The sequence below is a fragment of the Furipterus horrens genome, unplaced genomic scaffold (genome assembly GCF_987537825.1).
Source record: "Furipterus horrens unplaced genomic scaffold, mFurHor1.1.pri manual_scaffold_6, whole genome shotgun sequence".
In the NCBI taxonomy this organism is placed as follows: Eukaryota; Metazoa; Chordata; class Mammalia; order Chiroptera; family Furipteridae; genus Furipterus; species Furipterus horrens.
Genome location: NW_028327176.1, coordinates 75,313,084 through 75,336,744, shown reverse-complemented (window position 1 = coordinate 75,336,744; position 23,661 = coordinate 75,313,084). Strand labels below are relative to the sequence as shown.

At 38.9% G+C, this 23,661-nt stretch overlaps 1 protein-coding gene across 1 annotated transcript; it reads right to left on the bottom strand.

The window, feature by feature from the left end:
- Window positions 1–2,028: 2,028 nt before the first annotated feature.
- On the bottom strand, window positions 2,029–16,551 carry NMS (neuromedin S). The gene is made up of 8 exons (XM_090280760.1): window positions 16,476–16,551; window positions 14,250–14,305; window positions 7,151–7,174; window positions 7,015–7,068; window positions 5,640–5,714; window positions 4,612–4,647; window positions 4,024–4,065; window positions 2,029–2,067 (listed from the first exon to the last, which is right to left on the bottom strand). Exons 1-8 carry the CDS (start codon window positions 16,549–16,551, stop codon window positions 2,029–2,031), a joined length of 402 nt encoding a protein of 133 aa, XP_090136886.1.
- Between the last annotated feature and the right edge of the window lie 7,110 nt (window positions 16,552–23,661).

Here is a 23,661-nt window from a genome sequence, read left to right as displayed (position 1 = left end):
CATCTATCAAAGCTCTTTTGGGGGAAAAAAAGGTTATAAAAATGTTTATTTTACTATTGTATTAGGCAAATACACTTTCTATAATACAAGTAAAAGTAGTTATCAATTACATGAATGATATAATAAAACATATATTCAGAAAGTTTGTTAATGTTTTCACTTCATTTTGAAAAAAAATCCTACTGATTAAGCTACCAAGATTCTGAGATTTACCTGTTGTAGAAACTAGCATTACTCTAACACACTACTTTGCAGGATGGTGAAGATTAATAAAAGCATCCACTTCCAATTTAGTGCTTTAAAAGACTGTTCTGTGCACTTTAGCTTCATCATATGTATCATTAGGGTCCCTTGTTGCATTGTGTACCTATCTTCTGCATCACTGTCTACTACTTCAGATGATCTTCGGGGGTCTGGAAGTCAAGTGCTATTTACAGAGGAAGAGCCTGAGAAGGTAAAGGCCTGAGCCCTGTGTCATCTTGAGGAGTCTGGAGTTATTATGCATGAACTTAATGCTGTGACCTCAAGCCTCTGTTCAGCAATTAGAAGCAGCTCTCATTAGGACAAGTCCCTTTGGTATCATTTGTGTGATGAAAATCATCTTTGAAGTATAATTAGAGTCAACACAATAAAGTGCTCACTATGTACCTCCATGCTAAGCCTTTTACATGGACCATCTCTTCAGTCATCTCAAAGACTATGTGAAGGTGCTATTATTACCAATCCCATTTTACCATGGAGGAGCCTGAGGCACAGGGTCGGGAAGTGACCAGCCCAAGGTCCCCCGGCTACAAAGTACAGGAGTCAGGATTTGAAGGCAGCCCATCTGTCCCAAGCTTGTGCACTAAATTCTCAATAATAACAAGATAGTTGAGGCACGCTAAAACAATATCCCAAAACGGTACTTTTAAAATACACATATTCCATTATTTTAAAAATAGACTGATCCCTGCCCCAAGACTTTTCAATAGGAAATGAAAATGTGTCAATGCTACTTTATTCTTTATACAACTGAATATGTTAGTAAATATAGAACAATAGAATTATCTTTAAATATTGTGCACAGAAAGAAATTTGACATTTGTTCAAAATAATTGCTGGGTTGCCTCATTTGATCCAGTTTCCCTGTGCCACAGAACTCTGAAAAAGAAAACATATAACTCTGATGAAATCATTCTCTGATGAGGCCCATGGGCATGTTACTATATAACATGTTAAAATTATACCTCAATTTGACATGTCATGAATGCCCATAATCGCTACTTAAAAGGTTTGCTTTTGCTGTATCCAATTAGACCATTAGGCCTGTGTTAATGCTGTGGCCTTAGGGAACACATCCCGCTTTTCACCTAGGCAGTTCTGTTTCCCTGTGTCTGGGTAGCTTTCTCAGGAACCTTGACTTGCTGGGGCCCTGACCACTGCCAGAAGGTCAGAGTTGGGCCCCAGTAGGGAGGCCGCAATGCCTTCACAGGACAGTGGCCTCATGTCCCTGGGACCACATCATCATGAGAGTCAGAAGGAGGCTCAAAGCTGCCCTTGCACAGGGACATCTGCCTCCACAGGCCCGAAAGCCAGGAATCTCCCCAGATTGAAACTCTGGTCTCAGAGCATCATTAAATGAAAGGAATGGCCTTGTCTGGCTATACTCTGATATGTTCCCACTACACCTCCACTCTGCCCCCAAGCATCCCAGGATAGCTTTTTCCTCATTAAAAGGGCCAGGTGAGAAGTCACAGAGTATCAGTTGGGCCAGATGGAGATTTCAGCCTCTCGCAGCTACTGCTGAAAACAACCAACTTGCAAAGGGCCAGCATGAAGTGAAAGCTGCAGTGTTTGTTCAGGGCACACTGGACAGAAGCTCTGTGGTGCTGAGAGTAGGAAAGCAGATGGGGCAGAAGGTCCTCACGGGTTCCACATGGCTCCCTTTCTTTGAACTATTGCCCCTCTGGCTGCCTCTCATTCCCCCGAGTCAGACTCATAACATTTGCTTGGAGGGATAAAGCTGCAATGAGCTGACCTTGGACTATCCTACTGGGTGTTATCTTCAGTGTTTCTTCCATTCCTTGGCTGGAAAAAAAAAAAAAAAAAAAAAAAAAAAAAAAGCAGCAGCAACTTAGAGACACAGAGAAAACTGCCTGGATCCTGTTTCTTGGCTTCAGATCCTTTCTTTACAGGCCCTAAGGCCTTGTTCTCCTGACCAAGATTATAGCCTTCTTGGGGGGCTCACTGGGTGAACCTTAGCCTCATTCTAGTCTGTAGGTCCTGTAGGGCAGAGCTCCAGGACCTTTGCTGCTCAGACACTGGCCCCACTCCTCCACTGCACCCCTTAACCTCTGTTTGTGTGGCAGGACAATCCTCAAACTCTCCATCACAGGACTTGTCACCCTAAACACATCATGGAGACCCGTTGTTTCACAAAGTACTTTCCTAATAGGTCATGCAGATTAAGAAGGTGTACATGGGGTGGCATGAGGGGGTGGGAAACATTTCCATGGGCAAAAAAGTTTGGGAAACAGCCTATGATTAAGTCAAGTGAAACAGGTTGTTTTCTGCCAGACACAATGGTGTGCGTTGTAAACCTTCAGAATGTTGGGTGCAGTGTTTTCCAGTCTTATCTGATCTTTGCATAGCAGCTCTTAGCACTGAAGGCCCACAGAATGCAGTTTGAGGGGCACAAGTCTGGCTGATTTGCACATTTTTCTGATGCAAACTTTGAGTACCTAGGGGGTAATGCATAGCTGGTGATTGGTGGGTCAAAAACTAAGATAACTTTCTGACTCTGTGACCTTTGCAAGAGGCTCCAAGTCCCCTGGGGAAGAGGAGAGGATGGTGCCTAGACTCCTCTTGCCAGTGTGTTTTGGAGCCAGGTGTCCAGACCTTCGTGTTCAGCGGCAAACTCAGACTTCGGTTGGCTCTCATGGCTGTCCATCACTAGCCATTTGAGTGCCAACGTCGCTGTTAGAGATGCTGACAAATTTTCCCAAAAGTGCCAGTGTCGCTCCCAGCGACTCTTTTTTCGATGGCTATAAATGTAAATAACAATGGAATAATTTGTATTTTATGTCTTGTTCTCTTTTTTTGTACCTCATGTTATATATTGATATAACTTTTTCTCATGCTGATCCAAATTTCGAATTTTTATGATTGTTCAAATACTGATATATTGTTATAATTTTTACTTACATTTTAAATGGTCCTTTTAAGTTCATTTATCTTTGCAATAATCATCAAAACTCTATGCAATGTGCATGATAAGGAAGCTTTTGCTAATGGACATTTCTTTGCTTCACCGTATAGCGTTAGCATTTTGTTTATAAACTGTTTTTCACTGTTTATATTGATATACATCTCTAGTGTGAATGCCATTTGTGTTCTTTTTTGTCTGTTATATTTTCCTTTTTTTCAAAAATTTATGCAATATTTGGCATACTTCTTGCTTGTTATCCATGTTGCTATGTGTTTTTTCAAATTATAATCATAGGTTTTATATTATGCCATATATTATACTTCAAAAGCCATGTTGAAGGAAAGAATTTATTTTTTCTAAAATAATTGTTATAATAAAATAATATTAATGTAATGAATTTTTCGCTAAATCGTATCAAAGAACGCTGCTTACAAAAGAAGAGTGTATTTACTATATGTTGTGAAATTTTCAGCAAATTATTATGAATAATAATGTTTTTGTAGACATTTTCCATAAACTCTGCATTTCTCAGCAAAATAGCCTGGCATTTCTCATACAAGTTTTAGCAATTATGTATGGCACTCAAAGGGCTAGAACTCCCACTTCCCACCCCTGTGCTCCCAGAGCCCTGGTGCTCTCAGCCTGTGTCCTGGAGGGTGGACACTCCTTTACAAGCATTGACTTTGAGTCACCTCAGAGTAGAGGGTTGGAGAGTGCCCACAGTTGTTCACCAGTTCACTGTGGGGCCCTGGCTGTGCTCATTCCATGGGAACTCCGTAAGTGGGGTGACAGGAGGGAACTGAGGTTAAAAACAGAGAAAAGGAAACATGTTTTACCCTGAAAAGAAAAAATGGTCGTCCCCAGGTAGCAACGTGATCCTGCAATACAAAAACACAAACCATTATGCAACCACGTTGTGCCCAAGGTCTCTCAAAGATGTCTATGGCAACAGTTTTCCAAGTGTGGTCCCCAGTCCAAAAGCGTCAAGTACACCTGGGAACTTGTTAGAAATGCACATTCTCAGGCCCCTATTGACTCTCCAGATTTTAACAATGTACCCAGGTATTTATGGTGCATGGTTAACTTGGAGAAGCACAGGTATATGGGGTCTGTGCCACTTGCAGTACCTCTCCCCAAGTTGGTACAACCAGGAACAGACGGCCCCAGGTGACTCATCCGCAAGGCTGGAGGTGGAATCTTCCCAGCCAGAGAATAGTCCCACGATTCATTTTGGTCCCAGATCAAGCCTAGGGAATCGCCAAATTAAATGCTCGTCCTCAAAGAAGATTTCCAGGGGCATACTGTGACAGCCGTTTTTTCAGGAAGTGGTCTAAAGAGCCTACAAGGTGGTCCAACCCCAAGCACTTCCCCGTCCTCTCACAGATCTTTCCTGGGGGCTTGTGTTCTCCGCAGGGCTCACAGACCTTCTTGGTAAAGTCAAGCGCCGCAGCTCCCGAACCCTGCGAGGGAAAGAGACACAGGTTAATTTAATGGAAACCACATCCTTGAGGCTTGCTGTTGTTTGCTGCGATCCTGTACCTCCCTGGTTCCCCTCTAAGAATGCCGGAAGTCAGGTGCAAAAAAGCAGTTCAAGGGAAGAGCTGGGTAGCGGATTTCCGTTTCCTGTTGAGGGAAAGCAAGCATGTTTTCTTGATTGAGTTACCATTTGTGTCTAGGACAACGTTATAATGCTTTTCTCAACAGACTCAACTTGAAATTAAACTCTGGTCTAGGCACATGTTCAAAATAAGCCATTTCGGCTTCTTCAGCTTGTGTTTGCCTATGGATCTGACATAACAATGGAGGCAGATTGAACCTGGAAAGCAGATCAGAAAAACTGTTCTCCGCGCTTAGGGTGACCAACATATTTCTCAGGACCTGAGCAGTTTCCTGTGGGTCTTGAGATTTTCAGAGCCAGAACCAGGAAAGTCCTGGGCATACTGGGATGAGTTGGTCATCCTACTTGGGTGCGCAATGTTCAAAAGAAGTTTTCTTTCTTTCTTTTCTTACAACAAAACCTTGATTAAGATTTTGAGGTTCAGCTATTACTGAAACTGGCGATTTCTAAACTTAATTTTTTTTTCTTAGAAAAACAAAGCTCTGAGGTTTGGTAAAAAGGGCAGGTGGGCAATGCGAAGCAGAGGCTCTCACCATGGCAAATATTCATGTCAAGAGAAACAGGAAGACAACACAAAAGCTAAACAAAAAATGTGGGTGAGGAGCTCAGCAGAGGAGAGGACTGACCCCTGCGGGCCAGTGGAGGAGACTGAGGCAAGGGGGTAGGTATGTTAGGTAACTCGTGCAAGGTCAAAGGGCCAGAGCGGCCTCCTCCGGGGGTGGAGACTTAAATTCAGGAGAGAATGCAAATGAGTTCCAAGGCTACCACATGCGTTTACCCTGCTTAAATGTACTTTTACTGGCGTAAAAATATGGCAGAAGAAAAAGCACATACGTGCAGTAGAAATCTTTTCATCCTTCCATTGGCAAGCTTGGCAGCCAGATGCATTAAAGGGTGCACAGGAGGAAACTGCAAGAAAGGGGAGCTGTGAGGGTCAGAGGCAGCAGGCAGCCATAGCCCAGGGTTATGTGCATCCTTTCCACTTGCTCCATTACAAATGGGTTTAATTTTCAGAGTAAAATCATTTCTGAGCCTCAGCCTCAAATTTTATGTGTTCAATAAAGAATTGCCTGCCTTGATAGCAGGTTTTGATTCCAACACACCACTTAAAAATATTCCCTTAGGGTAAATCAGACTTTTATCTGCATTGACCCCAAGTTTTCTGTGCTTCTGGTCTGGAGTGCATTGTCCTGAAGAAGCATCTCCACCCAGATGCCTTCTGGCTCCCCAGGTGTGCTCTCCTAACCTAAGGCAGGAACTGGGAGGACAGCACCCCTAACCCTCTCTCCAGGCTGTATTTTATTTTCCTGGACTTCTTGCCTGTGACTGTCTGCTCGAACTCAGACATACACCTGTGTCTTATCTAGTCTTTGTGAGTCCTCCGTAAGTAGTCTGGCTCCGTGTGAAAGTTAATTTGTGTCACAGACTATCTGTGTTTATCTTTCCCCTTCCATGGTCTTCCTTTGCAGTGCCCACACCTGTACTACTGATGAATCTTTGCCTCTTAGGGGAAACAAACAAACGAACAAACAAAAAACTTAGCTGGGTACAGTTTCATAAGGGTGTCCTTGAAGGCTTGGAAAGCCTTGATTATATAAATAAGTGACTTTCTAATGGTAAAATTTCAGTTGCTGTGACAAGTCACCTGAACTAATTTTATTCTATGATCTTCCTAATAAGTCTCAAATCATACCCTGCAGAAATTCACTCACACAACCTGCACTCAAGAGGAACTCAAGTTTATATTTAAAAAGTTAGAGGTGATGCTTATTATTGGAATAGTACACACATGCCATGATGGTTATGGATCACTCTTGGGGGTATGGTGTTTTACACTTCACAAAACACATTTCAGATTTTTTAAAATAGAGGGTAACGTGGAACAATATAAATGGAGCTCTGTGTTTGCCAGGGTCTTCTTGTATCTCTGTATAAGTGAATAATAAAAAGTTTTTTTCTTATTTTTCCTTTTTTATAATTTATTCTCTGCCTTTTAAATCTGTCAGCCTCCTCCTACCTCCACTCCAGGAAGGGAGACACATCATCCATGCAGCCCTCGAAAAAGGCACCTAGGAAGCGACAGTGTCACACAGAGAAAGTGTCAGAGGGTTCCTGCTTTTCTACTAATCTGCACTTACTAATTAGGAAGGGATAAGGGCATTCAGAAGAGAGGGACTTTAATAGAAAGATATTACGATGCAATACTAACCCCAGTTTTAACCGCATGTGTTGGCTCCTGAGTTCTGGAGTAGTGAAATAAAAACTGAATAAGAAAAAAAAGTATTTTAGTATTGTGTCATTTGCTATAATGTGGAAATTGCATGCCCTTGCTGGGCAATGCTCACCCTTTTGTATATGTCTTGATTATCCTGGGAAGAGAATTGCAAGGGTAAGTTAAGTGGAATTTTATTGTAGCAGGAAAGTGACAAAGTTTTCAGTATATATTACACCATAAACTTATCTAGGATTTAATTTAATATTATGAAGTAAATTGCCAATCTAAAAAGAAATCCATTACACAAACTTAATAAAACTAAATTAAATTGATGCAGGATCTTATAAAAACAAACTTGTCACCAATACACTATCATTTTAAAACTTAATCTCATTTTACCTTTTCAAGCTTTGGAGGAAAACATATTCCATGATGTATAGAAATGATACCCTAATCTAATCCTAGAAAACCAGCTGAATAAGAGTTGGAATAAAATAATGATTGCAATTTTTAATTTGCTGCTGGGCATACCCTAGAATCAGCTTTTTTAATGGTTGGCTCCAATTGATCAAACTCTTTTCCCTAAAAGCTTTCAACATAAATCACTGTTCTTACAGAAAGCACAGTTTTCCATTTCCAAGTCCTTGTTAGAGCACCACCTCGCCCTTGTTTGTACAGATGACAGCCTGGAGAAAGCTGTCTGGGCAACATATTCTATTCAAGGATGCTGTGACAAAGGGGTCTCACAAGATGATAGGAAGGATCCCATGTCTGTATTTTATAGAATTGCTAGAGATGATTACTGTGAATGCTCTTTTAAATATGCTGATCTGGCTATTGATCATTCATATCACATTCACATTTAAACCTTATTGAATCAGCTCCAACTGCAATTAAGACAGAAATGAAAGTTTTTAATAACAGTTCTAATTTTGTTGCTCTTAATATGATTATATTTCCTGTAACTTTTGTGGAGAGTTTCTGCAGTAGCTCATACCTGTGCATCCTCTCTTTCTCTCTCTCTGTTGTGTACATATATGCACACATATGCATATGGGCATAGACACACACTACAGGGGGTGGGAAAAAGTAGGCTTACAGCTTTTTGTATGGAAAGTAATTTAATAGTTAATAAAAATACAAGAATAGCTCTGTGTTTCATGTACTCACAACTGTAAACCTACTTTGGCCCACCCCATATAATTATCCAATATTACTAATAGTAGAGGTTCTGTGGAGATTTGCTCTATTCCATTATAATTATTACTTCTAAAATTTACTATTCTTACAGCTTTTGGTCTCTTTGTCAGCATCTGTTTGCTCTGTGTGTGGGTTCTGAAGATTTACTGGACAAATAATTGTGTGGGTTTTTTTTGTACCATGTTTATCAACTTTATACCTTTCAGACCAAAAAATTAAATTAAAAAAAATAAAGATTTTTTCTAGCTGCTAAACACCACTCTCAACATTTTATATGTACCTTCCTGGTTCAGATATTTTTTCTTTTTAGAGAAAACATATGTATTTTGAAATATACATTTTAATCTTGTTTATTATTTATTTCCCTAACTAGAATATAAATCCCATAAGAACAGGTACTTTTCCCTGTTTTGATCACTAGTGTATATCCCCAGCACCAGGCAAATGGCATGCTTTCAATAAATATCTTTTTTGAATGGATGAATAGTAGGAATGTGTTCACAAGAATCTGTTGCCCCTTTTTGCATAAAATTCTTCTGATTTCACATAGTGACCAGAAACACAAAACACGAAGAGTTTTTCAGTTTGCAGACCATGATGCTTTCTGAATGGCCTCGTAATAAAAGTTCCCTGGAGACACAGACCTGGAATCTTCTGGAGACCAGAACTAGAAGTGGACTTAGAGCCCAGGTAAATCATTCAGACATTGGGTTGTAGAGGAAACCAAAGCCCCAGGAGAGGAGGTGACATGTCAAAGGTTACACTTCAAGGCAGAAGAGCCACAGTCTCTCTATTAATAGCTTTAAAATATTGGTAGTTTTATTCATTAAGCAATGCCTTGCTCTTTTGCAATTGGAAACAATGAACAGCATCAGCTATGAGAAAATGGAGAAGATGGAAAGAAATTCATTCCAAGTGGGCCCCTGCGCTCGGGGAACCACACAACCCAATGTAATACTGAGGGTAGCATATGTGACAGCCACATTTCTACTTCCTCTGCTTATGCATGGGACACCCACACAGTTTTCATGTGAGGGATAAGGAAGTCCCTTTGGTATGAGGTGAGAAGGCAGAGGCAAGGAGATGGAGAACTCTGAGTTCTCACTTTGAATTTTTGCTCCAGGTACCCAGGTTCCCAGGTTGTAAAGATTAGTTTTAAAGATGAGAGAGGACAATTATCTTCAAACATATGCATAATGGTAAACTGAAAATAAGGATAAATGTTCATAATATATTTATGAAATTTAGGAGAAAAAATGATGCCTGAGTCTTGAAGAATGGAAATTAGTTGCATCAAGAAACAATAAGGACTTCCGGCCAAGATGGAGGCTTAGACGGACACGCTAGGTCTCCCTCTACAACTAGAGAGGAATACAACTACTTCAAAACAAAGGATAACTAGAAATTCCAGAAAATAAAACTACACGGAAGCCCAACATATGAAGTTATAAACCAGCGGTGCCATTTGGGCAGGTAAGAGTTAAAGAGGGCAGCGCTGTTTGCGGTCGCACCTGGGACAGCGGCGGGGCAGCGAAAAATCCCGGCTGCAGTCAAGCCCCTGGCAGTGCGCGACCCCAGCGCTGGGGAGAGCAGCCACCGCATCGCCTTAAACAGTGAGGCCCAGGGGGGCGGGAGGACAGATCCCGGTCTCCTAGCTGAATAACTGTGTGAATCCACCTTGGACCCCCGCCCCCAAAGAAAGCACCACAGGGCTGCGAAATAGGTCGCGGACAGGCGCCGGTCGCTGAATTGTGACGCGTACACAGGCACTGCCCCCTACAGCCGGCCCAAGTAAACAAAACGCATCTGTCAAAATGAGGCAGACAACTATAGAAATCCCGGTGGCACAGCTCACCAGGCAACAGATAGAGAACCTGACAGATGAACAGATAAGAAACCTGTCAGAGGCTCAGTTCTGGGCCATTGTTATCAGGTGGCTTACAGAATTCACAAAAGAGCAGGAAAAAGATAAGAAAGAAGCGAAAAACATTCATAACGAAAGGAACAAAACCACATACGAGACAGATGGTGAGGAAAAAAAATCCAGAGTTCATTTCAACAAACTGGAATATGGAGAAGGAACAAGCAGTCAACCAATGCAGAGAGAGGAAATGGGAAGCAACAATGAGAGGGTCAGAAACCTCTGGGACAGCTATAAAAGGCCCAACATAAGAATCATTGGTTTGCCAGAGAGTGAGGAAGATGAACTAGAACTTGAAAAATTGAGTGAAAATATAATAAAGGAGAACTTCCCAGACTTGGGGAAGGGAATAGACTTGCAGGTCCAGGAAGCAAGGAGAGTTCCCAAGAGACTGGACCCAGGGAGAACCACTCCAAGACACATTATAATAAAAATGTCAAAAGTTAATGATAAAGAGAGAATCTTAAAAGCAGCAAGAGAGAAGAAAAGAATCATGTACAAAGGGGTCCCAATTAGACTATCAGCTGACTTCTCAGGGGAGACCCTGCAGGCAAGAAGGGACTGGCAAGAAATATTCAAAGTAATGAAAATCCAAAACCTACAACCACGAATACTCTATCCAGCGAAATTGTCATTCAGAATAGAAGGACAGAGAAAGTGTTTCCAGGACAAAATAAAACTGAAAGAGTTCATTAGATCCAAACCACTGTTATATGAGATGTTAAAGGGACTGGTTTAAAAAACAGAAGCTAGGGAGATGAAACAAAGGCAAACTAAACAGGCAACGAGAGTGGAAAAGGAACTGTGGGTACGGGAAGCATATTGGGGGGAGGTCAACAGGGAGGGGGAGTGGGGAGAGGGAGGGAGATGATATAGGAATTGGGGATCATGGTAGGAGGGAATGGAATAGACGGAGAGAGGTTGGGAGGAACTGTATGCACAACTAATGGACATAATCTAAAAGGGGGGGACAACTGGAGGGAGGGGGGCCACCGGGTGGAGGGGAGCAGAGGGAAGGGAAATTGGCACAAATGTAATATTTTAATCAATAAAACACATTAAATCTGAAAAAAAAAAAAAAAAAAAAAGAAACAATAACAGACTTCCGGCCAAGATGGAGGCTTAGATGGACACGGTCGGTCTCCCTCTACAACTAGAGAGGAATACAACTACTTCAAAACAAAAGATAACTAGAAATTCCAGAAAATAAAACTACACGGAAGCCCAACGTACAAAGTTATAAACCAGCGGCGTTCTTTGGGCAGGTAGGAAGAGCGAAAGTGGGCGGTGCTGTTTGCGGTAGCATCTGGGACAGCGGCAGGGAGAGCAATCCTGGCTGCAGTCTAACCCCGGCAGCTTGCAACCCCAACGCTGGGGAAAGCAGCCACCACATCACCTCCAACAGTGAGGCCCAGAGGGCGGGAGGACGGATCCCGGTCTCCTAGCGGAATAACTTTGTGAATCCATCTTGGACCCCCGCCCCCACACAAAGCGCCACAGCGCTGCGAAATAGGTTGCAGATCGCCACCAGTCGCTGGGTTGTGACGAGTACACAGGCACTGCCCCCTATAGCCGGCCCAAGAAAACAAAACGCATCTGTCAAAACGAGGCAGACAACTATAGAAATCCCGGTGGCGCCGCTCACCAGGCAACAGATGAAGAATATGACAGATGAACAAATAAGAAACCTGTCAGAGGCTCAGTTCAGGGCCATTGTTATCAGGTGGCTTACAGAATTAACAAAAGATCTGGAAAAAGATGAGAAAGAATTGAAGAACACTCATACTGAAAGGAACAAAACCACATATGAGACAGATGGTGAGGAAATAAAATCCAGAGTTCAAATCAACAAACCATAACATAGAGAAGGAGCAAACAGTCAACCAGTGCAGAGAGAGGAAACAGAAAGCAAGGAAAATGATGAGAGGATCAGAAACCTCTGGGACAGCTATAAGAGACCCAATATAAGAATCATTGGTTTATCAGAGGGCGAAGAAGATGAACTAGAAATTGAAAAATTAAGTGAAAATATAATAAAGCAGAACTTCCCAAACTTGGGGAAGGAAATAGATGTACAGGTCCAGGAAGCACAGAGAGCTCCAAAACAACTGGACCCAGGGAGAACCACTCCAAGACACATTATAATCAAAATGTCAAAAGTTAATGATAAAGAGAGAATCTTAAAAGCAGCAAGGGAGAAGAAAAGAATCATGTACAAAGGGGTCCCAATTAGACTATCAGCTGACTTCTCAAGGGAGACCCTGCAGGCAAGAAGGGACTGGCAAGAAATATTCAAAGTAATGAAAAGCAAAAACCTACAGCCACGAATACTCTGTCCAGTGAAACTGTCATTCAGAATAGAAGGGCAGAGAAAGTGTTTCCAGGACAAAATAAAACTGAAAGAGTTAATCAGATCCAAACCACTATTATATGAGATGTTAAAGGGACTGGTTTAGAAGAAGGAGGATCAAAACTATGAACACTAAAATGAAAACTGCATCACAAGAAACAACAACAGAAGCTAGGGAACTGAAACAAAGACAAACTAAATAGGCAACGAGAGTGGAAAAAGAACTATAGGTATGGGGAGCATATTGGGGGGAGGTCAGCAGGAAGGGGGAGAGGGAGGGAGATGGTATAGGAATTAAGAAGCATAGTAAGAGGGAATGAAATAGACAGAGAAAGGTTGAGAAGAACTATATGCACAAACAATGGACATGGACTAAAAGGGGGGAACAACTGGAGGGAAGGGGGCCACCGGGTGGAAGGGAGCAGAGGGAAGGGAAATTGGGACAAATGCAACACTATAATCAATAAAATACATTAAAAAAAAAGAAACAATAACAGCTAGCACTTAAGTGCTGTCACTTTCCATCTTGTAGACACTGTTGAAAATACTTCACAAACATTAAAACAGTATTATTGTGAGGCTACTACAACTGTTATTCCCATATTACAGATGGTGAAACTGAGACACAGAGTGATTAGGAAACCTACAAAGGTTAAGTACATGTGGGCTTTGAACCCAGGTACTTTGGCTTTAGGGTCTTGGCTGTTAACCACAGGAGGCAAAGGCATTTTTGGGCTAAGGGAAAGCCTGTGGAAAGACATAAGGGCATGGTGCAGGTGGGAAACAGTAAGAACTTCTTTGTGGCTGGAGCATGGTATACTGTGAGTCAGGGGAGGTGAAGGAGGAAGAGGAGATGTAGCTTAAGGTGAAAACATACAGTCTATGCTAAGAATCATGGACTCTACCTTGATATTGCCCTCTCCTACTTTAGAATGAATCAACATTTACTTTGTAGCCACTGAAATATTTCTGTCACGATTACTATAGTTCCTATGAGGTCCTTTACATGAAATCTATTATTTTGGAGAACTGCCAAATTATAGTATATCAATTTGTAATATATGTTATACTATACCATAATGTAGTCAACTAATGTAATTAGGTATGTATATGTTATCATAATAATTGTAAGAATGCAGGTGAACTACTAATATCTTAGAGTAATTAATATTTAAGAGATTCACTTGTAATTTCCCAAAACTATATTCTTACACAAACACATATACACACAAATTCTCCTGTAGGTATCAAGATAGTGCACTTATTACAGATATAAATAAACATGTGTACGGTTGTAACTAAAAGAATTATCATATGTATATTAGTTTCTTTTTACCTTAGGTTGCTAGAAAGAGTTGCCTAATATGCCAGTCACTAAAATAAATGAGGAAAATGAATCAAAATTAAGTATAAATTACTTAGTTAATAGCACTCTATTACAACACATATCATTCTAAAATTGTCCCATTTATGAACCTTGTATTATCTCCTCACACAGTAACAATGAATTTCAATCCAACTCCCAGTATGTTGTTAATGAGGCCATAGGATGTTGTTAATCAATGAATTTCAATCCAACTCCCAGTATGTTGTTAATGAGGCCATAGGATGTTGTTAATGAGGCCATGAAAATTACAACAGTGAGTCCTGCTGCTGTCAAGAATCGGCTCTTGAAATAGTTTTAAGAGAACATTATCCATATGATATTTTCAAGGCCAAGACTAAGTAAAAACCTCGCACAACTGAACAACAGTGTACCTCAGACTGCATAATATCCAAGCCATCTGGGGAATCATCTAAAGGTCCAGAATATCCTATTGTGAGAAATCATAAAAATATCAATTAGGAGAAAAGAGGTCATAGTGTTAACTTTTAAATATTTACCATGAAAAACATATAGAGATTTTATAAATATGGTATTGTTAAAAAGGATTAACAAAGAAAATACACTCTACCTACCACTAGCAATTCTGGGATTTGTACCAAAATTAATTAAAAATAGCAATTTTTAAAATTTACTGAGAGTTAACAGTACAAGAGTTAGCAAGTCCGGAAAAAAGGGCAGAAATGCCCAGGTAACAACCTAATTTGTATTTTGATGGAATTTATGAGGATGGAATGTCAGGAAATGTTGTCGACAAGTATGTGCATCAGAGTCACTCTGGGAACATTTGAGAAATATGTATGCCTTCTCTCTGCTTCACCAGTCTCTTTGGGAGTAGGGTTGTGGGGAAGGCTGCTATTAGCATTTAGATGGACCCCATGTGGGTCATCTGTTATCTGACCTAAAAAAAGTCTTCATTCCATTTGCATGTCATACAACACTTGGAGGAATAGCTAATACTGCAATTGAAAGAATCAACTAAATTGGTCAAAACTAACCAGGTGAAATTAAATGGGATAAATATAAAACCCTGAACTTAGATTTTTAAATGTGAGATAGGGAATATCTGGCTCAAGGGTACCATATATATTTTTTAAATCCGAATTTATATTTTGTTCCTTGAAATCTCTCTGAGCCAAGAAAAAGCTAAAAACTAAGGCAATCTTGTGCTATATTCAAATAATTGTGTCCAAACCTTGAAAGGTAACAGTCCTACTTGAAATAATAGGATATGTAGAAGGAACTGAACTGTTTTTATTGGCAAAGAGAAAAATTAAGAAGTGCATATTAACTACCTTCAAATATTTTGAGAACTGTCATAAGAGATATTAGTCTTATTTTGTATATCCCCAAAGGAAATAACAAGGGTTAATGGTTAGAAGTTACATGTGATCTCATTTTTGCTTAATGTAAAGAAGTTTTTGATGATTGGTACCATTCAAAAATGCAAATTAATTCAGACCTGTCTTATAAGAACTTATTAAAAAGTTATGTATTAACAGTACAATGATAAAGACCATAGAGACCCTACCCTCAGGGAACATAAAGTCAAATTAAAAAATGAGGGAGATGGATATAAATATATAGACAGATAAATAAAAGGTAACAAATTTCCAAAAGTGTAATATAAACAAGATTCTATTGGAGCCCAGAGGAGGGAGCTACTGGCTGTCTCAGGCTGGTAGTGAGTTGGGTGTTACTGGAAGTAGTCACACGGGAACATCATAAAGGCAATCTCTGTTCTCCATGAGAGGTCAATCAAACAACTTCCACAGTTCTTTGAAATACTTAGGTTTTGTGATTATACTATAAGGCATAGTTAAAAAAATTCTGCTTGAGATATATTTTGTTTAAATATATTTTTGAAGATTTCTACTCCCCTAAATCAAAATTCTAAATAGTTCATGCTTACAGTTGTAGCTGTTTAGCCACTACATCCTTCCCTGTATCATATGGAGTGTTACCTGAAGATGAGCAACGGATTCCAACCATTGACCCATCCATACCTCAACCTGGGTTCCCTACAAACGCACTGGGTCTGGGAAGTTGATGAAGGGACGCCAGTATCCTGTCAGCACGTTGGACAGCGCCCCGCTCTGGACGCTGTAGGACCTCCGCTGGGCTCTCAGGGATCCTGCCTGCTGGGAGCCCACAAAAAGGCTATGAAAAGATTCCTTTTTCATTTGCGCACTCCTACCCCGCCCCTCTCTAACTACCCTCAATCTCCAGTCTTGGGGACTGTAATCGAAATTCTATCTGTAGTTCTGTCCAGATTTCTGGGAGCATACATGGCTAAAGAAGTTAGGATTTCCCCAAATCCCATTCCCCAGTTTCAGCGGCTCTTACTCAGAGCAGCTCTGCGGCAGGAGCTGTGTAAGATGGTTCAGTGGGCAAAGTTGCCTCATTTGGTGAAAGGCTGTGACATCTAGCTCTGTCCACCTTCTCTTAAAGGTCATAGACAAATGAGAAGCCAGAAATTGAAAGGGTGGCAATGGGGATAGGTGAGGGAATAAAGTTTGCCTCCTTCCAGAAGGATGGAGGAGTGTCTCAGTCTTTCTTAGAGCTCCGGCCAGCTGGGGTCTGATGAAGGGGTCCCCTACCTGAGGAGGGATTCTGTAGCAGGCAGAAGCAATAGATGACTAGGGTGGAAGAGAATTGGGGAAGAAGATGTTTCATCTTCAAAATCCAGTCGCTCTTTGCTGGCCGCAGATATGTGCTGCTTGGGCAAGAGGTGAGAATTTCCTGAAGTCCCACAGGCAGAGGCAACCCTCTGCCATGTGTCTGATTCTGATAAGCCCAACAAAAAACGTGCCTTTATTTGCAAAGTCCCGGAGTCCATTGGCTGAGCACCAATCAGCTTTGCACAGGAGGATCCTGGTTTTCTCATAAATGTCATGCTGGGCCCTTGTTTGTGGAGTAATATCCTCCTGGTGTCAGCATTGTGGAGAGTCATCTTTTTCAACTTAGTAATAAAAATAAAAAGTGGAGAGTCATAATTGTTATTCTATAGTGGTTTAAGAAACATTTCTGACTCAAGATAGACTTTTTCTATTCTTTTAATTAAAGAACTGGACATAAATCTATAAACTCTTGCATGCTAAAGTCTTGTTTCCAAAGAAGATCTTTCTTTTCCATCATTAAAAAGGGATGGTTTGTAGTCTTTGGCGCACCTGAGAGGAACAAAATTTGGAGTCTGGACTATATAACATTACAAAAAACTCAAAAGTTCAATTAGGTTTTTTTTTTTTTTTTTTTTACGTATGGTTGAAAATCAGACTCTTTAAGGTTTCTCCAGATTTATGTATACAAACAAGTTAAATCAGCATTCAAGAAGACATGACAATGTTTAATAGTAATACTCCATCTGCTAAGCTTTTATTTGTTTTAGATATTTCACATAGGTTATTTCATGTAATTCTCACACATGAAAAAGACCCCATAGGAAATGTGTTGCCACCTTAATTTTATGAATGGGGAAATTGAGGCCGGGAAAGATGAAGGAACTTTTCCAAGGTCACCAAGCCATCAAAGATGCAGATCAGGATAGCTGTTATTTTTTTTCTATAAAAAGTCTCCTTGAGAGTGGATATGGGATAGAAATAAGGAGCAAAAGTGAAGACACACACACACACACACATATATATATATATATATATGTATATATATATATATATATTTACAAAGGAGGAAACATATATGGCATACATTAAATAAATATCTTCGGATTTTTTTCATCATGTGTATCTTTAAATTTTGCTCTTTTAAGGGCTAACAACTGCTAAGTGCCTACAATATGCCTAAAACATGTTAATACTTAAGTCATATTATATAATTTTTAAATGAATTAAAATTTTAAGACTAATTTTGGAGAGGAGTTGCTGAACATAGACTGTTTATGACTTAAAATATGGTATTTTGCCCCAAATTTCTAATTCATAACAGAGTGGGAATTATAAACTTCTTTATCACTATAATATTTTTCATACTTCTTTGAACAGTGAGAAATAGAGATTTCTATTTATTACAGAAATTATCATTTTTGTTCAAGGAGAATGAGTTAAGGTCTTTAACCCCCAGGCAGAGATTGTATATTTTGTATAAAAATATACCCACTGCCCTCAAACAAGTCTTTACTAAATGAAAGAAGAAAATTAATAAATGTTTTTTTAACATAATCCACTTATATGGTATTAAATACAACTACTTATGGACATTTTAGACACACCACACACATAATGACAAAAGTTTTCAGCAGTTCTACTAAGTGTCAGTCAACAAGTACTTTCTAAACATATGGTCAGTGTCTACCAGTGAACTAGGTGATCTATACACAAACATACTTTTTCCAAATAAACCTCTGCGATAACTCAGATTTGTCCCAAATTTATTTTGTTTCCTTTGCATAGTTTGCCCATATTATTTCTCATATATTCAGGATAAAAAAATTAAAGTGTTATTTATTTATTTATTTTTTTTATCATGTATATTGTCAAGAATATTGACATTTTTTTTTTATTTTGGTTTTTCAATTACAGTTATCCCCTTTTCCCCCAATTTCTCTCCCCCACCCAGCCCACCCCCTCTCCCGCAATCATATCCCTCCCCGTTGTCTATGTCCATGAGTCTTTTATACAGGCTCTTTAATTAAACCCTTCCCTTACTTATCCCCCTTCTCTCCCTCTCCCCTCCCCCCTATTGACTTCGATTCTGCTCTTTGTTCTATTTAGTTCCTTTGTTTGTGTTGTTCTTTAGTTTCCTGTATTAGGTGATATCATATGGTATTAAAGTGTTATTTTTAATGATAATTCAGAAATGGGAAAAAGGAAACAAGAAAAAAATCTGCATTCAATGACCTTACTATAGATAGAATTGTGTCCCCCATCCCAAATTCATATGCTGAAGCCTTGACCTCTCATATGACTGTATTTGGAGATGGGGCCTTTAAAGAGGTAATTGAGGTTAAATGAGGCACAAGGATGGGACCCTAATCTGACATGACTAGTGTCCTTGTAAGAAAAGGAAGAGATACTAGAGCTCTCTTTCTCTCTCCATGCATACAAACAGAAAAGGCTCAGAGAAGACACAGTGAAAAGGCACTGTCTGAAAGCTGAGGAGAGAAGTCTCATCAGAAGCAATCTGGCTGGCACATTGATCTTGCACTTCCAGACTCCAAACTATGAGAAAATAAATATCTGTTGTTTAAGCCACCCAGTCTGTGGTCTTTTGGTATGGCAGCTTGAGCAGACTAATATAAATATAGGAATTTTTAGCTGATTCAATGCAAAAAATTTAAAAAATAAAATAATGAAATAAAAAGTAAAAGTTAGAAACTTCCATTGTTTCAACTGGTAAATTATTAGAATGCTTAGGAGTTTACCAAAATGACCAGATTTAAAGAAAACTATTTTCAGGAACAATCTTCTTAGACACAAGCAAAAATGAATTATAAAATGTATTAGAAAATGTAAATAGCTTTAAAAACTATAAAATACTGAGAACTAAACCAAAGAATAAGTGTGCAATATATTAAAAAAAGATAACTACAAAATTTTACTGACATAAAGGGCATAAAGCAATATGTGAATAAATGAAAAAGCATATAAAGACCCTTGACAACAAGATTCAATGTTGTTAAAAGTTTAATTGATGGGAAATTAATCTATAAGGTCAGTGTAATCATTATTAAAATTCTAAAATGCCTTTTCATGGAATTTAAAAACTGATTTTGAAATTAATCTGTGATAAGAAATAGTCAAGAGTATTCAAGAAATTATTGGGAAAAAAAAGAATGATACTTTGTCAATGTCAAAATGTAGTACACAGTAGTGGCAATTGTTATATTGTAGTAGTCATTTTGTTATTGATCTAGTAACAGATTAGTAGATCAATGCAATGGAATAGAGTCTTGAAGCAGATTATTTAAATACAGAGTAAAGGTCATATTGCAAGCCAGTGCAAAAATGATGAACTACTTGATAAATGGTGTTTAAGACAATTGGTTCTCCATTTGGCAAAAAAAGTACTATTTCACACTATAAATTAAAATAAATTCCTTGTCATGGCTGGTGTAGCTCAGTTGGTTGGAGCATCATCCTGTAACTAAAAGGTTGCGGGTTTGATTCCTGGTGAGGGCACATACCTAGGCTGTGGGTGTTTCACCAGTCTGGGTGCACTGGGGAGGCATTCAACCATGCTTCTCTCTTGCAACAATGTTTCCTTCTCCCATCCTTTCTTTCTAAAGAGCAATAAAAATATGTCCTCAGGTGAGGATAAAAAATAATTTCAGAGGATTAGTGAATTACAGCTAACACACACACATATATAAACTGCTATATTAGGAAAAAGTAGAGTATGTATTTGAATGGAAAATTGCTATTGAGAAAAACTCAAAATAAGGAAGCCATTAAGGAAAAGATTGATGAAGCAGATTATATTTTGAAAATATCTGTATAAAAAGAATACCTTAACCAATATTAGCAGAGAAAATACAGAGTAGCGTATTTGCAACAATTCTAGAGATACTTATAGTACAAAAAGAGAGAGAAAGGGAGGAAAAGAAAGAGCAGGGGGAGGGAGGGAGAGAGGAAAGAAGGAAGGAAAGCAGCAGACGGGCAGGCACAACCTAGCTGTCAATCACAGAGGGAATATTAAATAAACTATGGAATATTCATAATATGAAAATTTATGCAACTGTTCAAAAGAATAAGATCTATATGTATTGAGAAGTCAAACTCTTCCAAACATAATGAATAAAGAAAAAAGCGATCAAATTACACACCATATTGGTCTAGTATCAGTTTGATTCTGTTCATAACAAACCCCTCCAAAATTTAGTTGTTTAAAACAGTTATGTATTTAGCTCAATTTTTGTAGTTGTGTAATGTTGACTGGGCTCAATTTGCCATTTTTAATGGTTTGGGTTGGGTCAGCTAATCAGGTGAACTCACTTAGGTATTTGAATTCATCTGGTAAATACACCAGGTGTCTGGAACTTTTTACCATTTAATCTCTCATTCTTTAGGTGACTAGCCCAGGCTTGTTTTCATGCTGGTTTCAGAGTTCTAAGACAGTGACAGTGGAAGCCACAAGGCCTCTTGACTCCTACGTTTAGAACTGGCACATCACTTTTGCATTGTATTGGTTAAAGCAAGTCACAACGCTAGCCACATTCAAGGGGTGGGAAAAATAAACTCCATCTGTCAGTGAGAGGAGCTGAAAATTGTAAGGCCAATCTTACAACCTACTAACCTCAACTTATGTACAAGTTTATTCAAAATAGCACATGTAATTCCATAAGCACCTATGGAGGTAAATGCAAAGAAAAAGAGTGGGATGCTACGAACGACACAAAAAGCAGTGATTCTAAAGAAATGGATTGTGAGAGGGTCATAAAAACTTGTTACATTATCTGTACTTCTGAATTTTTGCATTAACTGTTTATGAATTACTTGTACAAGTAAAATGGAATTCAAAAAATTTAATAAACTCTAAACAACATTATTAGTAAATGTATTAATATATGTAAAGACTAAAACTTACATACTCATATATGAAAGATCAATCTTCTCTTTTAAATTACATTTATTTTTCCAAAGTGCTTCATTTGTTAGGCATTATTAAAAAGATTGTGACCAGTGGATTTGTCAGTGCCAAGCCAATTTAATGGGATATAATTTTTAAAATTAAATGAATTCACCATTTGAAAGAAGCAAACACCAGAGAATTACACTAAAAATTTCTTCTCCTTCCCACATTAAATTAGCTTCCACTTTATGAATGGTTATTATGATAAAACTCAGCAGGCTTTTAAGGAACCGAACTTTAATCTGTAGGATATAAAAAATGGAATTTCAAAATCAATTATAAGCTTCTATGTTCAAAGTATAATTCCCCAAGTTCTTGTAGTACCCAATGCCCTTCAGCAACCCTTGGAGTCTAAAGTAAATTATGATGCAGGTACAAGAATTAATGTTTGAAGGCATCTGTCTATGTAGCAGAGTTTCATAGAAGTAGTGATAGGTTTATTTCAGAGGCTGGTTGTCAAATCCTCAAAAAGCCATTTGGTGTTGGAAAAGGCCAACCTCCCCCATCTGCTAACACTGTCCCCACTCACTTGAATACAATCTTCTTTGCTATTTAGTAGTGGCAGGGGATGGGAAAGCCATCAGGAGAGCCAGGATATGCTAAGAGACAAGATCCATGAGAGTCAGAACCATGACTTTACCTATTTCATGCTTTCCTTTGTCAAAAGTTGTGCCAACCACCTGCCCACTAGTCTTCAGCTCCATAAATAGCTTTCCTTAGTCTCCTCTGATTATGGAGAGCTAGTAACCTACAAAATAAACTTTCTTCCCAGTTGGCTTCTATCAATGGAAGAGAAATTTGAAAGATGGAATGGAGAGACATTTATTTTTTTCTGCTTTGGACAATGTCTCCACCAGAGATGGTAGTTGAAACAGCAGTCCTAGTAGTGGCCACTAGTCTTAGTGGCCAAGGAACATGGGCTCTGTGAATACCATTTTTCTATGTTCCTCCAGCCTTATGGGTAGACTGGACTTCTTGTAGTTCCTAATCTCTGGGAAATGTCACCTTTTACCATTTTGTACTTCCAGCCTCTTTCCAGGATGATTTACTTATAGTTTTGCTGATGTACCCTGTAAGTATTTGAACTGTATAATTTGACAAATTTTAATATAAATCTGTACACTGTGACACCATCATTACAGTACAAATAACAAACATACCACCACCTCCAAAAATGTTTCTTGCTCCTTTTTAATCTGTCCCTCATCTTCACATGTAACTGATTTGCTTTCTGTCATTACTGTTTGAATTTTCTAGAATTTTATATAAATGGAATCATACAGTATGTACTCTATTTTAAAATTTGAATTCTTTACTCAGCATAATCAAGCTGATCCAAGTTCTTGTGTTTTTAATCATTCATTCATTTTTATTGCTGAATAGTATTGCATTGTATGTATGGATCATAATTTGTTTTTTCATTCAGTTCTTGATGGACATTTGGGTTGCTACCAGCTTGAGCTATTACAAACAAAGTTGCTATGATCATTTGTGTATAAATCTTTGTACTGATATCTGCTTTCGTTTCTCTTGGGTAAACACCTATGCTTGGAATGGCTGGGTCATAGGGTAGTTATATGTCGAATGTTTTAAGAAATAGTTAACTAGCCTTCCAAAGTTGTATTATTTTAATTCCCATCAGCAGTGCATAAAAATTCCAGTTGTTCCATATTCTTATCAACACTTGGTATGGTTAATTTTTTTATAAATTTTTGCTATTTTACTCTTTCCAACACTTTTGTAACCAAGTCTCTAAATTAAAGTTCCTCTGTTTAAAATACATAGAGTAATTTCTTTTTTCCTTGTTAGATGCTGACTCAGTGTAAGGATTGAGTGATGCAACATTCAACACATATTAGATGCATGAATAAATGATGTTGAAAGGAAAGCTCTCTGGGCTACGGAAGCATAAAAAATCCAGAATCATTTCTAGACAGTCCATGACCAATGATAAAACAAGAATATAAAGATTCCATTTGGGACTTCCGGCCAAGATGGAGGCCTAGACAGACATGCTACATCTCCCTCCACAATGAATAAGGAATACAACTACCTCAAAACTAGAGACAACCAGATTCCAGAAAAAAGAGCTGCACGGAAGTCCAACAAACAAAGATATAAAGAAGAAATACTCAACCAGACAAGTAGGAGGGGCAGAGCTGGGGCAGGAAGGATGTGGTATGGTGGCGGCGGCAGTGGTGG

Excerpts from the sequence above, each read along its gene's own strand:
- NMS (XM_090280760.1), bottom strand. The coding sequence starts at position 16,551 with ATGAAACATCTTCTTCCCCAATTCTCTTCCACCCTAGTCATCTATTGC. Across the intron at positions 7,175-14,249 it reads TGGATATTATGCAGTCTGAG|GATAATCAAGACATATACAA; the intron begins GTACACTGTTGT and ends TTCTCTTCCCAG. Across the intron at positions 2,068-4,023 it reads GACCATTTTTTCTTTTCAGG|CCAAGGAATGGAAGAAACAC; the intron begins GTAAAACATGTT and ends TTTTTTTTCCAG.